This window comes from Hydra vulgaris, chromosome 03 (assembly GCF_038396675.1).
Source record: "Hydra vulgaris chromosome 03, alternate assembly HydraT2T_AEP".
NCBI classification, from domain to species: domain Eukaryota; kingdom Metazoa; phylum Cnidaria; class Hydrozoa; order Anthoathecata; family Hydridae; genus Hydra; species Hydra vulgaris.
In genome coordinates, this window is record NC_088922.1 from 29298498 (window position 1) to 29319860 (window position 21363).

The 21363-nt window shown below is 25.9% G+C and overlaps 1 protein-coding gene across 1 annotated transcript; it reads left to right on the forward strand.

Annotated features, from left to right (window-relative positions):
- Positions 1-6: 6 nt before the first annotated feature.
- Positions 7-20127, forward strand: LOC100207016 (importin subunit alpha-1). Its single transcript, XM_065792895.1, has 14 exons — positions 7-358; positions 3972-4016; positions 8175-8258; positions 8556-8594; positions 8826-8902; positions 13825-13872; positions 14020-14067; positions 14182-14267; positions 14334-14420; positions 14508-14590; positions 16150-16413; positions 16997-17179; positions 19223-19456; positions 19772-20127. The coding sequence occupies exons 1-14, from the start codon at positions 299-301 to the stop codon at positions 20018-20020; spliced, it is 1587 nt and encodes a 528-aa protein (XP_065648967.1). The 5' UTR covers positions 7-298; the 3' UTR covers positions 20021-20127.
- Positions 20128-21363: the final 1236 nt, after the last annotated feature.

Here is a 21363-nt window from a genome sequence, read left to right on the forward strand (position 1 = left end):
TTCTAAATTCCTCTGGGAAAATTAACTGTAATTGCGATTTATTGAGTCACTAAAATTACTATTACTTGTGTCGCTAAAAATAAGTTTTAATTTTAAGTTTAATAGAAAACGAGAATAAATTAAATAAAAATGGAATAATTAAATTATAGCCAATTGACACTCGTTATAAGTATATTATCTGATCATCCATTTTCCGGAAAAGTATACCCGCGAACATTAAAATTTATAATTTGTAAATTTGTGGAAACCTAAATTTAATCTAAGAAAAAGAAAAAAAGGACGAACAAATAATTTAAGCATGCCTTCGCAAGAAAATGTTCGAAGTCGAGAGTTTAAAAATCGTGGAAAAGACATTTCTGTATAGTAATTTATTATTATTATTTATTTTTTTTAATAATAAAATATTTTTACTTTGTTATTATTTTTATCATAAAGTAATATAAAAATATATATATTATCGATAATAATAATAACAATAATAACAATAATAATAATAATAACAATAATAATAATAATAATAATAATAATAATAATAGTAAAAAGCCACTTGTAATAGCTTAAATCAATCTATATTGACCTTTTTTTAACAATAAAAATGATTAGTATATTAAATAAAAGTTTCAATTGTTACACCAAGATTCAAAGTTGTACAAAATACCACTCTATTTATTCATTTTCAATTTTGCATGAAAAGTGCAAAAGCAAGTAGTAGTCATATCTAACTAACATAAAATAAAATAACTAACATTTTATTGGTATTTAAAAGATATTTTTTACAACCAAAAATTGTATCAGACCATAAAGGGAAAGTTTGATGAGGAGCTTTTATTTATAAATAATATCACATCGCATATATATATATGTATATATATATATATATATATATATATATATATATATATATATATATATATATATATATATAATATTATATATATATATATAAATATATATATATTATATATATATATAAATATATATATATATATATATAAATATATATATATATAAATATATATATATATATAAATATATATATATATATATATAAATATATATATATAAATATATATATATATAAATATATATATATATATTTTTATATTTATATATATATATACATATATATATATATAAATATATATATATATAAATATATATATATATATATATATATATATATATATATATATTTATATATATATATATATTTATATATATATATAAATATATATATATATATATATATATATATATATATATATATATATATATATATATATATATATATATATATATATATATATATATATATATATATATATATATATATATATATATATATATATAGATATAGCTGAGTTTAATTAAAAACTTTTTTTACTTGACTTACTCATAATTGGTTAATGTTTTTTCAGTTTATTTGTTTGTTCAATTAGTACTAAAATTCATTCAAATGGTTATCTTATGGTTTCTTACCAAAATTGTGGATTTGTTGCATCTATAAACATAAGATAATAACAAATAAAACTCACTGTATTTATTATATTGCTATTTTTCTTTATATGTGGGGCAAGTTGCTTATAAAATATTGTTCAGTTTTATGTTGCAAAACTACAGATTAAAACAGTTGCCTTGCCAAATTTTTAAATTGTGACAAAAATTGTAATTGTAACAAAAATTTGCATTGTTCAGTTGAAATGTCTTACTGCCTAATTTTTAATGCAATTAAAATCTTATAAGAGATAAATGCAAGAAATATTTTCTATTTATAAAATTGTGTAGTTTGTTGCCAAAATATATTCACGAAGTTGTGAATAGTTTTTAGACAATCAGTAAGTCTTTTATGTCTTATAATAAATATCAATTTATCACAATCAAGTTTTATGGCGGTATTCATTTAATTGATTTTGTTTATTAGAGTTGAAAAATTAAGCTGTTGTTGCGATATATTTTTGGCATTTACTTGTTTAACATTTTATATAAAAATTTATTGGTGTGGTAAAGTTTTTTTTTAATGTTTTTGCAACATGTCATAATTATATTTATATAACATCATATTAATATATTATCATTATATTAACATTTTATAATTATATAAATATATTGTCATTATATTAACATATTATAATTATATTAACATGTTATTTATTGTCATTGTATTAACATGTTATAATTATATTTATATAACATCGAAAAGAGATTTAATAGTTGTGAAATTAATTATAAATGATATTGTCATAAGACCAGTAAAAAAGAATTTTATTATAGTATTATTAATGTTTAATAAGTTTTTATATCAATTAGTGTGATTTTAAAATTTGTCTTATGATTATTGTTTAAAAAAAAGTTATATTGAGAATTAATAATTTTGATAAATTCCTAATATAACTTTTTCAGTACAATTATTTGATATACTAGTCTTAATTACAGACATTGTATTTTAAACTCAGATTTACTTTTAAATTGAACACGCTAAAACAAGTTTATTTCAAAAGTAAAACCGTTATTTTAAACTTATGACAAATTATAAAAAACACAAAACTTCAATTAGTCATATTACAGAGATTTGGTCTAATCAAGTATTCCAACAGGTAATCACATAATATCACATTTTCCACAGCTATTTTTTTGATAACTTTTTTTTCTTAATTTAACTTATTTTTGATAAATAATAGTTTATTTTTGATAAAAAATAGTCTGAATTTTTCTTTTATAATGATAATTTCTTTTTTTGCCATATGAAGAAAGTTTATGGTAAGGAGCAGCATGAAATTTTGCCATATGAAGTAAGTTTATGGTGAAGAGCAGCATGCTAGATTTTATCAAAACCATTTGTCACGAATATTATTAATATATAACATTTTATATTTAAATATTACTGCTATTGATAAGTCCTTTTTATAAATCAGTTAGGATAAAAAATAAATTATTAAAAACTTTAAATATAGAAAGTTAAAAACCTTTTATTCAAAGAAACCTTTTATACAAAAAATTTTAAAGTTATAAAATTTGGTTGTTTAATAAATAACAGAAATTTGCCAAAGATCTTTTGGAGGTGTGTTATAAACATGTGCACCCTTGTAAAATTGTATTTTTTATAAGATGTAATCTTGATGATACCTTTCAATATGTCAGATGAAGTTGTACTTTAGGAGTAAGACCATGACAAAACAAGACATCTAGATATTTATAGGACTTTGTATTAAATATGCTAATTTTGTTTGGCACAAATTCATGGTTCTTAAATAATTGATGCTCCAAATAATATAGATTCAGATTCATTAACTCTTGTCAGCCAAAAACAAAATTTAAAAAAAAAAGTGTTTATTTAGGAAAGTTTGCGACAGAAGTAAAGAAACTAAAAAACTTATTGGTATTGCATTTACTTTTATGATCTAAGAAATAGCAACAAAATGTCGTTTATATATTGATAGTATTTTTTTGTGTCACAAATGTAAACCTCTATATTCCAATAAAAGTAAACCTATCTATTCCAATTTTTATTAAAAGAATTAAATTTAATAAAATGTTAATAAAAGATGCATGCATATGCTAATAATAGTAATTTTGCTATAAGGAATTTATGTAACAGTTTTTTAAAACAAAAACTGTCAATAAAAACTTACCTTTTTTTAATCAAATATGCTAAAGTTAAAATGTCATTAAAACTATTTTTTTTATTGTTTTTATTCCAATATTTTTTTACCAGACAGAAACAAATTGAAAATTTTTATTTTTTATTTTTTTGTGGTTGAAACAGACATTAGAAGTTGAAGATTTTGCTATTGTTTTGCTATAGTCTGTGTTTTTTAACTTCTATGGTAAACCGACTTTTTTTAACAAATGACTTTTAAGTTATATATTTAACTATGGTAAATAATTTTTTTTAAATTTATTTAATTAAAAATCACTGTTTTATAGTTAGTTTTTGTATTTGTAAATAAGGACCTAATAATTTTCTAATTTAGGATTTTAGAAGACGAAAAAATGATGTTACAGTTGAAATCAGAAAGGTAAATAATATTATATTGAATAGTTCTCTTTTTGCTTAAATTTTTAAAGAAATAACCTGAATGAATTAAAGCTTTTAAAAGTTCCATTTTGATTTTAATGGAGTTTTTTGTAAATAGTTGAGATACTGGATGAAAATTTTAAATATTTGGTGAGATTTGAAGAGTCTCGGATAGTTCTTCAAGTTTTGTGACTCTTTATAGATTTTTTTTGTAATAGGTTTAATATTTTTCCAGGAGACATATTTAGCACTCATCTGGTTTGCAGAAAAGTAGGATTGCTGTTATATATCAGTTAATGGTCCAGTTAATGGTATCAGTTTAAAGTCTTCTTAAAAAGTCTATATTATACCTACATTTCAGGTTGACATGGCTACCATTTTTTTAGTGTTTTTTTTTTTTTTTTTTTGATGGTCATTAGTAGATGATAGTAAGCAATTTTCTTGAAAATTTCATTATTCAGTGGTAGAAGGCCACTCACTCAGAATCATTGTGCCAGTGGTTCTCTAGTTGACATTTTTCATTGGGCTTATTATGTTGTTGTTTTTTTTTTTGTTTTTTTTTGTTAAAAACTTTTTGTTTACATTTTTACTGCTGTTTAATCTTTATTAGAAAAGTTAAAAAAATGTTTGCGTAATAAATGTTTGAAAAATGACGTTGTTTTTTTTAAACATCTTTGCTTCCAACAAGGCTGCAAGCAACCACTAATTAAAGTTGGAAGTTACTGGAAGAGAAAAGATGAAGAATGTAGAGCAAGATAACGATTGACGGACAACTTAAAGGATTGCAAATTATATGAATCAGGAAAGCAAGATGAAGGAAGCGAATTCCAAAGAGCTGATGTTCGAGGAAAAAAACTAGACAAATAAGTGTTTTTACAGCACTTAGGAACAGTCACAGAAAAAGGATGAGACTTAATTGAATGACGAGTAACACAAGAATGTATTTTAGTAGATGGCACAATAGACGCTAGCTCTTAAGAGCAGTGCCCATTATAGTATTTGTAGAAAAGAGAAAGAGAAGCGACAGTACGACGATGTGATAATGGTTGGAGGTTGACTGCAACTATGTTTACAATGCGTTTTTGCACCTTGTCTAAAAGAGAAAGGGCATCATTAGAAGATCCGCCTTAGATATGGCAACAGTATTCCATATAAGGCCGGATTTGAGATTCCGAATTGAATCCGAAGTAAAAAAGTGTCGAGCTCAATAAAGAGATGCAACCTTAGCAGATGCTAATTTTGCAACAGATTTGATATATGGTTTCCAACAAAGATTGTAAGTAAAAGTTAATCCTAGAAGATGAAGAGTGGATTACTCATCGAGTACATCACCGCTCATTATACAGTATATATAAACACCGTTATTATACAGTATATATAGTCTTGAACTATTTGTTATTTTTTACTTGTATATTAACTCACATTCTAATATTTAAAACTACAGCTTTTAAGTGCTTTTATACAAGAGTTCCTTCATGCGTAGTTCATATTCTAAAGGAATTATTGTGTATAATGCATTTAATAATGTCTAGAGGAAAAGTATTTTTACTTAAGCAACTATTGTGTTTAAAAGTAACTAACACACCACCAAACTAATGTTTAATTTTAAATTACTCGACACAATGTGAAAAATACATGACAAATCTGTTTACAAATTAAGAAGTTCTTCAATAATAATTAGTAAACATTACTATATTTTTTGAGAAAGTTAGGGGTAGGGATTGCAAAAATACCGACCTTTTTAATTACCGGTAATTTGGTTAAAAAAATTGATTATTGGTTAACCTGTAAATTAACAGTAGTTTTGCACATTTTTAAAACTTTTCTGAAATGCACTATATTAATATCGAATTCAAGAATTTTGTAATATCAATTCATTATTAAGTTTGTTGTGCAATAAAGTGTTATGCTGAGTTAGTTTTTTTAACATAAATTATTATTTTATATCAGCTGTGTAAAGATTAACATAAATATCTTTGCAGCACAATGATTCTATAGCAACTTTTAAAGGCTGCATATCTGATATATGATGTTTGATAATAAGTCAACATTATTTTTGACAAATATGATTGTAGACTCTAAATCAATTAGACTTTTTTCATATAGGATTTCTAACTTTATAAAAAAAACCAATATTGTTAGTAGGCTAATCCAATAGTTTCGAGTGTCCAAAGATAATGAATGTCCTTTACTCAATTTTCCGTTGATATTTTTCTGCAGTATTTCATTTTTCGTTGGTGATAGGTGAAATATTTTAACAATTTTGTGAATCTTTTCTATAAGAAGACAAAGACTCAGATAATAGCTCTAAACTACCAACATCCATCTTCACCTCATTATTTGAAAAATATATTTTAAGTTGATTTTTCCTCTTCTCCTAAATTTGCTTATGAACAACAATTATCTTTTTCATAAAGAACCTTAATAATTGCCAATTGAATTGCCAATTATCAAAAACCTTGATAATTGTGGATAAATACAATTCATTTATCCCCTGCCTTTGGTCCATGACCTCCAGCAAGACCGAGGCTCTAAAATTTGTAAAATCCATGTACATTTATATAACTACAATTTTTTACAGAAGTCCACTCATCTAACATGATGCTAAACCCTTCACTTTGATTAGCTCAAGTTTTAAGTTTGGCTAAGATGCTTTAGGGTAATTTAGCTGCATATTCATTTACAATTTTTCGAATGGCGTTTGGAGACTTTGGAGTATTAGCATTACCCTTAGCACTTAACAATATCCTTAAACCATAAGATGTACAAAGTTTAATAAATGTTACACCATCTGTTAATTGTTAATTGTTAAGCTGTTAATTGCGCAACAATTGCACCAAATGAATCATTTTCTAAAGAATTTTGATAAGTAAGATGTGTTTATGTTCATTAGTTTAGACATAATTTTATTTGGTTCATCTGGCTTATCTCTTTTTAAAAGGTTAATACTGTGCTGTATTTAAAGGTGTGCATGCATATCAGTTGTACTGCGGCCAGAAGCTTGAATTGTTTTTGAACATTTCTTGCATTCACCTGCACTTCCATTTTGTACCCGTATAAAACAATGCCACAATGAAATTTTATCCCTGACTGAAAAGTATAAACACATAAATGCAAAAAACAGTAAGGTAAAAAAAAAGAAAACATAACTTTAGAAGTATTGATTAATGTCATGTTGAATTAATTTAAGTTAATTTACAATGTTTTATGGTTTATTAATAAAAAGAGATCAATATTGTTATGGATAAATTTATTTAAATAGACTTATACTAAATATTACACTTAATTAAGTAATTTTGTTTGATATACCGGTTAACCGGTATTGCAATTTCTAGTTAAGAGCGTTTGAAAAAAAGAGCTGTTTGAGTCTTGGAGAACCAGTTTTTTTAAAAATAAAAATATTAAAAAAAAAATATAGCTAAAACTTTCATCTTGTTACAGAAAGATTGTCCCATGAAAATGATCAGGTTTTATCTGACATTTTTTGTTGCAAAAATTTAATTTTTGATATTTCATTGTTAAAATGTTTTACTGTTGTCATTCTTTATAATTGTAAACTATACATTTTCTATATTATTTATGTTTCATGATTATACTTTTACTACATTTATATAATTTTTATGTTTTCATTTTTGGTAATAATTGTTAATTAAAACTACTAATTATTGTTATTAATTGTTAATTAAAACTGCTAATAATTGCTCAATTTTTATAACATTAAAAAATGCAGATAAAACCCTATAATTCTTAAAATAGGGTTCTATTCGTATTTTTTGTTAAACATTCGTAATTGGTGGAGCCAGCATTTTAGGGTTTTTTGATCTTCACATTTTTTTAAAATCGTAATTTGACATAAATATGAACATATCCAAGTATATAATTATTGTCATCATCATCATAGCCATGCACATGCACAAAGATTTTGTACTTTTAACTTACTACAATTAGTTTTTAAGACCCTGAGAGATTTGTACAATAAATCTAATGGAAGTAATGCTTATAGGTTTGCAAGTTTATATTTGTTCATGTAACTCTTTCAAATTCAACTCTTTACAAATTTCAAGCCTAATTTTATTTTTTAACTTGAATTTTTTTTTTTTTTTTTTTACAGAATCAATATTTAGAGTCTAACAAAGCAAATCATATTTTTAATTTTCAGGCACGAAAAGATGAGCAGATGTTAAAGAAAAGAAATGTTGGTGATTTATCTGAAATAAGTCCTTTGAAAGAAAATAACCAACAAGTATTTTTTAACTCGTTAACCATTAATATGTTAAATAGTAAAATAAATCAATAGTTTTTTATGTTATTAAATAAATAACCTCATAAATGTATTTTATATGAATGTTATAGTTTTTAGTTTAATGAGTTTTTAGTTTTATGTTTTGATTTTTGCCTAATAATTCCTTAAAAGTATATTGTTTATGAGTGTTATAGTGATTTTTATTTATGTTAAGTTCTTCATAAGTGCTTATGTGTTTTTTTGTTTTTTTTACGTTTCTACTTATTTTTATGCAATAAATATTTTTTCTTTTTAAAGATTCCTACAGCATTACTGCATTTGGATGAAATTGTTACAGTAAAGATTTTTATGAAATTTTATTTGCTATAATATATATATATATATATATATATATGGGTGTAACATTTTAAAAAAATTTAAATCGACTACAGTGTATTAAAGTCACTTTTTTTAATTGCCAAATATAATTTTAAGCGGTCATAATTATTTTGAATAATCTTGCTTATTACCTTTCATACTATATGTTCTTCATAAGTTTTTCCATAAATTTTTTAAATCATTATTTAGATTTTGTCAAGTAAGATCACACCAGCTGACATATCAAAGTTTGAAAATGATATATATCAAGCTGTGCAAAGTACTCGGTATTTTTTTATTCTTCCATTATTTATATTATAAAATAATGAGATCTCACAGATATAGGCCATAAAATCTTGAATACAGCATGGGCATGTCTGTATGTGTGTGCTGGAACTGCACATTATGCAAGAATTTTGTATTGGCCTTTTATTTAATTGTTTGTAATGGTTTCAAGCTTACTTTAAGTTAACTAATTTAAAGTAGGACTTGGTTCAGTGAATTAAATTTATTCATTTATCGGTATAACCACGGAAGTATAGTTAAAATTGAATTTCAACCAATTGAAATGATTTGAGACTAACTTTATAACCTTTTGTTTCATAAACAAAAGAAATCTATTTTAAAACCAGTTTTAAACACTCAACTAAAATTTGACACAACTGGTAATTACATTTGGTTTATATTAAATAATTAGAAAATATAATACAAAATAATTTAATACAATATACTTAAAACTTTGTATTGAGTATAAAGATAAGATTCTAATGGAACAAGCCTGTTATTATGACAAATGGTTTTTTGTAGTAAATTACTTTTTAATGTTTTTATCAATTATTGATTTTTATAAATTATTTTGAACTGCACAATTTTTTCTTCTTCATGTTTAAATTATTTTTTTTTTTAATGTATAAAATTGATGTTTACAATAATTAAGTTGATTTTTAATAATTAAATTGATATTTAAAATATAAATTTTTTCAAATTTTACTTTTTACCTAAACTTTATACTAATAAATAGTTTTATGTTGAAGTTATAATATAATAACTGTTACAGTTCTAACTGAAAAATGTAAATATGGTACTTGATTTAAAAATATTTTTATTAAACACTCCTTGACTTCTCGACAACTTTTGACACCAATAGTATAGGAGAAGCTCCACAAAATCATGGATGTGCTGAAATAGTATCATTTCAAACCTGTGGAGTTAAAGATATTAGATGAATACAAACAATTTATGAAACTTGTTGGTGATGCTATGGATAAAGGGAGCTTAGTTGCTTTCTGGAATTCCTTATGCCAATGGTTTAGCAAATTCAAAAAAAAATTTGTGATGTTTGTTCCAAAACTCATACCCAAGAAAAGTTTAATTCAAGATTTCAAGCATAGATAGTCATTTCATCTAAAATCTATCCAATTGTAACTCATCCTTAAATGAGAAAGCAATGGGCTCCACAAGAAAATAAAGACTGGATTAAAAAAACCTTTATAGAATAGGCATAAAAGTTTAAATGTTGACAAAATTCCTTCATTTCTCTACCAAAATGTTATCCATTTTAGCAGCAATACAAGTGTCACAATGGTTTTTATGAGGAACAAATATTGACATCTTACCAAAATATACAATATTCTTAAAATGCCAACCTAGATACTTTTCTTTAAACAAAGATTACATCTAATGTATATAAATTATACAAATGTCAACCTAAATACTTTTCTTTAAACAAAGATTGCATCTGTAATTATGTTAAAAAAGTAATTTATGTATATAAATTATACAAATTAATTAATTTTTTATCTGGTGCAAAAAAAATTATTTTCCTTTATAGGTAAGGAACTTTTTTGACAATAAGAGTCTGAACATGGCACCTTAAGTAGACTATCTTTTATGAATTGCATGTCTTTATATGACATGTTCTTGCAATGATCTGTTTTGTCAAGCTTTTCCTGGTTCTGCATCATTTAAACAATTATTAATGGTCCTCTCTGGTGTTCTCAGTGTTCAAAAGAAATATTTCTATTGTTCAATTTTTCGAAATGACTGTATAAAAAATTTTGCACCATACCTACTTAAAGACATCTAGTTATTGATATAATAAAGCTTTTCTCAGTGGTAAAAAAACTTTTTCAAAAATTTGCAAAAACATAACTACTAAGCTAAATTGTGTAATTGGTGGCATCGATTGCAATCCCCATATTTTATCAAACATGAATTAAATGACATTTGGTTGTTTATCAATTGACATGTAAGTAATTATTTTTAAAACTTATTTATTTTACCACTTAACTGTTCTAGTTTGGAAAATTTTTGCAAGGAGGCTGTTTATTGTTTGGTTTTACTTCCGGCTATTAAAAGAGTGCTTAAGTATCAGCCACTAAGATTATACTTTTTACAGATTAAAAGTTATCCGAAAGTGATATTGGCGTTTTTAATGACTAAGTTGGTAAAACAGTACTCATTTTTGAGTATTTGTGTTTACATACAATATTTTTTATAACGTGGTAAAAAAAAGGAGAAGAATTCTTCTTCGTAATTAAAAAAAGCCAGATGTAATCAACATACAAATTAACAAAGAAAATAGTCATTCGAAAAATCAGTCTTCTGAAGGAAGTTAAAATTTTTTACAGTTTCACTGACAGAAACAGACGCATCACTTTATTCAGCTTAAAGTTTCCAAATGGTTCCTCTATAACCATAAAATAAAAGCAGTAAAAGTAATGCAGTAGTGGTGTAGAGGTAGCTTACTTCATAAGTGAGTAGTTCCGAGTTCGATCCCCAGCATGTCCTTGGTAGTACCATTTTCAACTTGTTTCTCCATGCAGCGAGCTTCTTTGTCAAGCTTCGTGTTTCAGAGTTAGAGTTGAGGGTAGTTATTTAGTAGAGGGTTATAACTACAATTAAAGTAGCCTCCTCGACTGTAGTGGCCTTTTCAGGCTTGGGAGGTGAAATAACAAAAATTAAATGGACTTTATGTATTAAAACTATGTCTTTTTTAAAATCAATTGAATTCATATTTTAGCATTATTATTATTAGCATTATTAAAGCATTATTTTTTTTTGATATTTATATTTACTTATTTTTTGTATAATACCTATGTTGATACATTGTTTATGTATCAACATAGATATTATACAATATCTATGTTGATACATATATACACTATTTATATACAGAATTTTTGCCCTCAGAATTAGGGTTGGCATTCAACTATGTTGACCTGGTTTCTATTTTTTATGGTAAAATCTTTGTGTCAATTTTTTTTCCAACCTCTGAAAGTCAGCAAAAAATTGCCAACATCATTTTTCCTAATTCCAAGGTCTTGTATTTTTATTATGTAATATTGACTTTTTTTATTATTTTTATAACATTTATGTTTGTGTGTTGTCTGTACAGTTGTGTTGATTTTAATTAGTTTATTTTTAAAACTACTGAATGCAATCAACTTTAACAAAAGTTTTTAATAAATAAATGGTTATAAAAGTAAAAAAAATTTTTTATATATATCAAGGTTGTAATAAGCATTTTTTTAAATCAAATTTTTTGAAAAATTAAAAGTTGATATAATAAATTTTTATTACAACAGCTGAAATCTAACTGGGGGCTAGGGTTAAACAAAAGCAAAATTTAGCAGGAGCAAGGACCTTTATTACTACATATATTTGTCTTTACTACTACATACATCGGTTTTTACTACTACATATATCAGTCTTTACTACTACATATATTGGTCTTTTCTACTGCATGTATTGGTTTTTACTACTACATATATTGTTTTTTACTACTACATACTACTTAGGTCGTTAGGAAAGTTTGTGGAACTCCCCTATTTAAAAAAAACAAACAGTTTTTTTTAATTTTATTTTACTAAATGTTCAAAATAATGTTCATCATTATCTATACAAAGTTGCATCCTTTCAAGCCATTTGTCAAACATTTTTTTATACTCTTCTTTGGGTATACTTTGAAGTAGCTTTGTTATGCGAATTTTTTGACTTTCGACGTCAGTATCGTCATTAAGATTTTTTTTTATCAAGTCGAATAGCCAATAATTGGATAGAGCTAAGTCTGGTGAGTATGGTGGGTGGCAAATTATTGTAATTCCAGCTTGGTTTAGACAATTTGTGACAGTTTGAGTCACATGGGGACGAGCGTTATCATGGAGAAATTTGAAATTTTGAGTGCCTGTTTTAGGTCTTTGCTTATTTATTTCGCATATAAGAGGTTTCAAACAATTTTTTATATAATATTCGCTAGTAATGGTTCCTTCCTTTTCAACATAACCCAAATGAACAACACCTGTTGTTTTGAAGAAGATGTAGAACATGTTTTTCGGCTGAAACCAGTTGCATCTTACTATAGTTCTTGGACTTTCACCTTCACCGACCCAACTAGCGTTAGCCGACTTGTGTCCAACTTGTCTCAAATAAAACCACGACTCATCCCCTGTAATAATATCACATAGTCTCCATGGGCCGCTTCTGAAAAGGGCTAAATTTTCCTTACATGCCTCAACTCTATTCTTGCGATTTTGATCGGTTAACTTGTGGGGTGTCCAACGTGATGCTAATTTTCTTTTTATAAGTGCGTTGTGAATGATTTTGTTGGTTGTATATCAATGTCAGGGCTTCAATTATATCATGTGTTGCATGCAGATTTCCTTCAATAATGGCTCACACACGTTCGATATTCTCAGCTGCATACGTGGTTTGAGGGTGCCTTAAACGAGGATCATCTTCGAGACTCTCTACCATCTTTCAATAAAGTAGCCCACTTGGCAACTGTACTATATTTTAGAGCTTGGTCACCACGAACTAAAACCAATTCATCAGTTATGGCTTATGCTGAAACTCCAAGTAAAGCATGGGTTTTAATATATGCTCGATATTCAAATTTTTCCATTTTAAAAATTTTTTCTTTTAAATGTATATAATAAAATTTAAATAAATTTTTTAATAAATATTTAAAATTAACAAGTACTTAAAATGTTCATAATTAAACACAGTTTAAAATGATATATAAATATTTAATTATTTCCTGTCTCATTGTATCTTTATAGATGAAGTTCTATGAACTTCTCTAACAACCTAAGTATATTAGACTTTACTACTACATATATTGGTCTTTACTAGCTTTATACTTCATTCATATAGTTATTTAATCTTTTAATAAAGATTTCACAATAAAAATTATTTTTTTTCCTTTTAGGCGGCTTTTATCTAGAGAAAACAATCCTCCTATTGATCGGGTTATAAAGTAAGTTTATTATTTGGTATTTATCCCTAACACATTACTGATGAAAAAATAAAAAATAAAATTAAGTATATTTTGAATGAGCATCAACCGAGCTGAATTCATTCAAATGTTGTAATAAACTAGCATTTTTATTGCTTTAAATTTTAGAGCTGGTTTAGTTCCACCCCTAGTACAATTGCTCAAATATGAACAAAAGTATGTAAGCAATTTTTTTTTTTTTTGGGGGGGGGGTAATGTTTATTTTTTATCTTATTAACTTATTATACTTGATTATCTGTGTACAAATGTTTAGTTTTTGTATGAATTTAGTTCTAATATTCAGTTTGAAGCTGCTTGGGCAGTCACTAACATTGCTTCAGGAAATTCTGATCAAACACAAACAGTTGTGGAAGCAGGTAAAGTTTATAGTTTTTTTATTAGTTTTTAAAATTTCGAGTTTTTTAAAAATGGTTTTTTTATAGGTGCTGTTGATTTTTTTATTGCGCTTTTACACTCCTCTCATGTAAATGTTTGTGAGCAAGCTGTTTGGGCTCTTGGAAATATTGCTGGTAAAGTTATTTTAGTTATTATTTGTGTTAAGTTGCTGATGAACTTATGTAAAGTATTGCATGCATTTAAAACTAAAAAGTTTTTAGGTGATGGGCCGCAGTTTCGTGACTTTGTTATTTCAAGAGGAGTTGTGAAACCTCTTTTAGCTCTTGTTAATTTAAACACTCCAGTAAGTATATTGTGTTCGTTTATTTAGAGCAAACTATATTTGTTAAGCAAAAGGATAATGCAAAACATTAAGGTTTTGTGTAGAGTTATTAAAAATTCATATATATATTAGATTTAGTATAATCTAATGCTCTATGTTTTCATATTGTTTTAGATTTTTCTAATAAACCCAGATAATAGAGGAAAAAAATCTAATTTAAGTATAAACTTTTTCTATAAACATAGTGAGCAAAAATAGTTATAGATTTTTCAGTAAAATTTTTTTATTAAAAGTCTTCAGATGGCATAGTGATCATTAATTCTTGGTTAAAATAAACATTCAACATTATTACAATAGGTTATAGTTATTTAGTTGATATAGGGGAGACCGGGGCTAGTTGGCTCGGTTTTTACTCTATGAGCTCTGTAGCCCTAACAGTACATTTTTTTAAAAATATTAAAGTGTAGTCTTAAAGAGTATAGATTAGGGTATCTTATAAAATTTGTATTCATTTATAAAAAAAAATTCTTGGGGCCTTTCCAGACCCTCAAAAAAAAAAAAAAAATTTGCGCCAACTTACCCCACCACGGGGTAAGTTGGCGCAAACTATAAAAATGATTATTAATGCACTATTAAGTGCAAAATTAATAGAAATTTTTTTAAAATTAATTTTTGCAACAATTTTATCCCAAAATTTAATATTACTTTTAGCTGGTACCAAATATTAGTCCGTATAAAAGCCAAACAGTAACCCACCTTTTATCTGTGGAAAAAAAAACTAAACAAAATTTTTTAAATTTTTTTGTAAGAATAAATATTTTCAATATTGTTAAAAATAAAAAAAATAAAAAAAAATAATTTTATAAAAATAAATATTTTTTTCCATAGAAATTGCTATGAGCCAACTTACCCCGTGAAAAATTTGTCAACTTACCCCGTAAGCTTTTTTTTTAATAAACAGTCTATAGATACTGAAAAACGGCAGCTTTGAAAAAAAAGTCTGACTGGATATAGTAAAACAATTGTGACTGGAACTTTTACAATAACTTTTTTTTCATCTGACTAAATATTTTCTTTGTAAAGTAAAAAGGAAGCGATGTTCTAAAAGTTACGTTTTTGTCCAAAAAACGCATAAATCTCAATATCTCCCATGCGCATGCGCGAATCCTGACAATACTACAGTGAATGATGAAATGGTCAATGAGGAAGTTTCTGAGTAATTTTTGTCAATTTCTGATGAAAGGCTCTAAAGATAAACGCAGTTCGTCAACTTACCCCTGCGGTTAACTAGCCCCGGTCTCCCCTACAGCTATTTTATATTCATTTTTATATAAAATTATTGTATTACCATTTATTAACCATTCATTAGAGTTCTGGCTGTAATGAACAACCATTCATTAGAGTTCTGGCTGTAATGAATGTTATGCAATTGGTTTAGACAAACATTTTAAGAACAAATATATATATATATATATATATATATATATATATATATATATATATATATATATATATATATATATATATATATATATATATATATATATATATATACTCAAATGCATTCATATTTTTAATAGCACTCATTTTTGAGAAATGTTACATGGACACTATCTAACTTATGTAGAAACAAAAATCCGCCCCCAAAACTTGAAGAAATTCAAAATGTACTTCCTGTTCTTGCACAACTAATTTCTCATGTTGATAAAGATGTTGTTGCTGATGCATGTTGGGCTCTTTCTTACTTAACAGATGGGCCAAATGAAAAAATTGACATCATTATACAAACTGGTGTTGTCCCACATTTAGTGGAGTTATTGCAGGATTCAAGTGTCAATATTGTTGTAAGTATTTTATTTTGATAGTAGGTTTTGTTATATATTTTAATTCTTAAATATATTTTTAAATAATAAAAAAATTTCTAACTAATCTACAAGATTCTTTTAATTAGGCACTGTTCTCACTAAACTTTTCGATAAGGTATACCCACCACATCAGTACTTTAAAATAACCTACTTGAAAGTTTTAAATTTAAAGTTATTCAAAAAAAAATTATTTAAAAGAGAATAAAAATTTTGTTCAAATTTTTAAACTTATGTCAAGAAAACATTGTTTTTCTAACTGTAAAAATAAAATCAAGAAGTATTGATGCTAAATGATTTCATTTTTAAATTTTAAAATTTATAAAATAAATCTTAAAATTGATTAAGAAATTTCAATTAACAAAGCTGCTGTTATATGGTGCAATCAATATACAAATAATAACAATTTAAATCAGCTAAAAAAAGTTAAGTTTATCTGAAATAATGTTTTATTTTAAAATTGAAAAATCAAATTCATCAGGACTTAAAGAAATTTTTCTTGAGTTTAACCAAATTGTTGTCATAACTTTTTTAGCAATTTTTTTTTAACAATATTTTGTTTTAGACACCTGCTTTACGAGCTATAGGTAACATTGTTACTGGAGACGACTATCAGACACAAACTGTTGTTGAATGTGGCGCATTAAATTATCTTCGAAAATTATTTTTAAATCCAAAATCACAAATTGTTAAAGAAGCTGCTTGGGCTGTTTCAAATATAGCAGCTGGAAACCAATCTCAAATACAGGTTTTAAAAATTTAAATATAAAAAGTAATTAGTTTTGTTTATATTGTTTAACATATTTTTCACAAAATAGTGAAGCCTTTTAAAGAACATTTAAAATGCCTATTAAAAACTTTTAAAAAGTTCTTTTTTATGGGATATTTTTTTTTTCCCTTTGGAAATAAAAAATATTCCATAAAATTTAAATTAAAATGGTTTGAATTATGGTATCAATTTGAATAATGGTTTTACTTAGTTTAGAGTATAACATATAATGCACATAAATTAGTCATAAGTTTTGTCTAAATTGTTTACTGTGATTTTTATTGATTTGTTTTGTATAATTTTAATTGTTTAAAATATATCTACTTTTCTTTGGTTAAAATTCAATTAATTTATTTTTTAAATTATTTTTAAATTTTGACGTCCAAAGAAAACTATTTTTGTGCGCAAAAATTTAATAGTATGAAACTAAAACTATTCTTTTCTAATGGACTAAAACTGGTTAAGTGAAATTTTAATCAAACCGTTTGAAATTTGCAAATATTCAAGTGGAATTTTAATCAAACCATTTGAAATTAAATACTATATATGTTTTTATAATTTCTGACTACTGGAAGTTTTACTACTTAAGTTTTGACCTTGTATGTCATAACTTAACCTGATGGTGAGTAATCACATTCCTGATATTCTCAAATATGATTCACTAAATAGCAGAGCTTGGTATACTTTTTAAGTTATTTGGAAAATTTATGTCTGAAGTTTTTTCGCGATTTTTTTTTTTCAATTTTGTAACTTTTACTTTTCAATTTTCAAAAACAACTATGCATTAAGTATGAAGTTTCATAAACAATAGCATTAACTATAAATTAACTGAATTAAGTAGATTTAAGTTTTGTATGGTTTACTCTAATCTGTCAAATTTTATATTTCAATATTTCATGTTTTTGGGGATCATTAGGCTGTTTAATGAATAAAAGGCTCTTGAGGTCAGTTAACACAATAATTGTTGGCTAATTAACCTTTGGGCTTGAAAGTCTGGTATAATTGGAAATGTATTATTTAATTGTACATATTTGTGACAACTTTAATGATGATAGTGATATATGTTCTTGTCATTAAGTATTCCTATTATATTACATTCTTAATAAGCTTTAAATATATTTTTTGTTTTTACTCCTTTTTTTTACTCTTTTGCCTTCAATATTATATAAGAACAAAAAAAGTTAATAATCATTTTAAATTAAAAACGTCTTGCAAAATATTTTAAAAGAACCTTTGCAAAAAAAAATTAAAAAAACTTTCTTAAAAAATGATAGTGTTTATGCAAGAAGATCAAGAGATTAGTTTTTATAAAAAATATTATTTTTCAAAATTTATATAATTTTTCAAAACCAGGTCGACATACTTTTGATTAAATTTATTTTTTATAATATTAGGGATTTATCAAACATTTGAGGGACCCTATGGTAATTATCAAAATTTGATAATAAATAATTTTGATCCATAATATAATAGTAGATTTGGAAAAAATTTTAATTTTGCTACTAGCATGGTGGGCAGTGTTAGAGTATATATGCAGTTCAAAATTTTGTTTAATTAAAACCTGAGTTTTCAGTGTTATTATTAGAGGAGAAATTTACATTATAAACAAATGTGAGATTATTTACTTTTAAATAATGGCAGGTAAAAGGTATAAGTGTTGGCGATTGAAGACACAGCAGAAACTATTTATATTGTGCGATAAAAATTTATTTTCTAATTTTATTTTTTCCTGTTTTTATAAAATTTGTAATTATAAAAATTTTAATTAACCAAGTTAATACCATGCAAAAAAAAATTTTGACAATCTCTATTGAATAAAATCAAATTTTGCTTCTTCCTTCCGTTTTGTTGTTGTTGTTGAATAAAAATATCATTTGGCATCTGTTTTCAATAGGATGCAAAAAAAACTTGATTTAGCGTGTGCAGAAACAATTTTTTTTTTCTTTTTTTTTTCACATTTATATTGAAAACTATTATATAAGTATTGAAAACTATTATATAAGTTTTTTATTATTTGTATAGGCAATCATTGACAGTGATTTATTAGGTCCAGTAATCAATGCTCTCGAAAAAGGAGATTTTAAAGTTCAAAAAGAGACTGTTTGGGTGATTACTAATTACACATCTGGGGGAAGCGTGGAACAAATTGTGCAATTAATTAATGCTGGTGTTATTGCACCCTTATGTCGAATGTTAACAACTCAAGACTCAAAAACAACAATGGTTGCTCTTGACGCTGTAAATAATATTCTACTTGTAAGTTTTGAAGATTTTTTTTTTTAAGTTAATTTGATTGAAATTGCTTGTAGCAATAAGCAGCATGCAGTTTTCTTCTGTAGTCTTCGTACCTCTAAAACTATTTTTCGGTATATTTTATTTAATAAACTTAATAATTACAACAAATATTTTTGCAATACATCCTCTGCTCGATGGTAGTTTAGCTTTCAAGTTATCCAAAAAATAGTAAACTATCCAATGGTGTCTATAAACATACACGCCACCATTTTTATAAAATTTCCGTAATAAGGTTTTTTCCGTTATTATTTCTACGGTATCTAATTATTTTTTAAGAATGCACAACGCATGAATGCAATCGGCCGGGTTGCTGAAATGATAGAAGAATGTGGCGGTGTTGATATTCTTGAAAGGTTACAGACTCACGAAAATGACTCTATTCAAAAAACAGCAAGTGACCTAATTGAACAATACTTTTCCGAACAAGATGATGATGTTGAAGAAAAATTAGTTCCTTTAGCTTCTGACACTGCCTTTCAATTTGGTCCAGCCTCATCCACGAGTCAATCTCACTTTACTTTTTAATTTGATGTTAGTGATGAAATTACAACACGCACAAGTATCTTTTCGTGAGCCTTGTAATTGAATGAAGAATTATGTACAAATATTTATTTAAATAAAAATTTAGCTAATTTACTGTAGGTTTTTTTTGACTGAATTTGCTACGTTATTAATAGCGTTCTGTTTTCTTACCATGATGATTGTTTATTAATTATGGTTATAAAGGTTTTCTCAGTTGCGATTTTATTTGGTTGGTTATATTATGTACATTAGGGATATGACAATTTTTAAAGACCCTATCCCCATGTTATTTTTTGTAGAGTTTTAATGCAAAGATCAAGAATAATCCAATGGCAAGTGTCAAAATTTAAAAAATGTCACCCCCCTTATTCAAATTTATAAAAATATATACAATTATACATTGTACAAAATGGTTTTTTTTAATCAGAAATACAAACATACAGGTTTTAGCGTTGATTTGTCAAAAGAAATTTAATGTTAATTTTTTCAATGCTTTTGCACAATGGAAGTAAATCCTGCAGAACTTTAATTGCACGTTCAGCACAAATGTTTGACCTTTGAGTTGGGATTGGAGTCGGCTCAACCGACCAAAAAGTCCTTAAAGTCTTTATTGCCTTTGAGTGATCTTTGCAAATGGCTGCCAAATTATTGTAGTTATCCTGATTATAAACCTGACCAGAAAACCAGATGTCACTCCACGTGCCACTAATAAAGTCACATGATGACTGACCTTCGGCTGACTGTCGAAATTCTGGAAGTAAAATATAAGCTAGCAAAGCATAGATTGCTCGGCTATTCCATCTTGCATTGCTTATATTTGGCAAAGTTCTGAAATTTACTTTAGGGAAGCATCCTGTTTTCTTAAACTGTCTGTAACAAGTGATGAAGGAAAGCCATATCATCTCTCCAAACAATTTCTTCTTCCTTCAGAGCATCTCCAGAATTGTCAAAAGATGCTTTCAGTTGCTGGTACTCTTCTGTTATTCTGCTAATGAACCAATAATTGAGATTAGGCGAGGTTGTTGCTGCTTCAAAATAATCATTCATCACATGTTTTAGTAATGATCAAGAACATGATGCTGGCATCCAATATAAAGAGGTTTGTCTAATCCAAGCTTAACAAAATGCTTCTGTAGTAGTGTGACTGCCCCCAACAGATTTTTCTGTATTTGCAGAGCTTGTATCAGAAATTATTAACTTAATTGCAGGCCATAGCTTATATTCATCAAGCACAGTTTTTATTCCATTGAATATTGTTTCACTTTTTCCATTGATCAGTGCAAGAACTGCTAGTTTAACTTCTCAATTTTCAGTTTTTAGAACTACAACCTGGTACTCTGTATTCT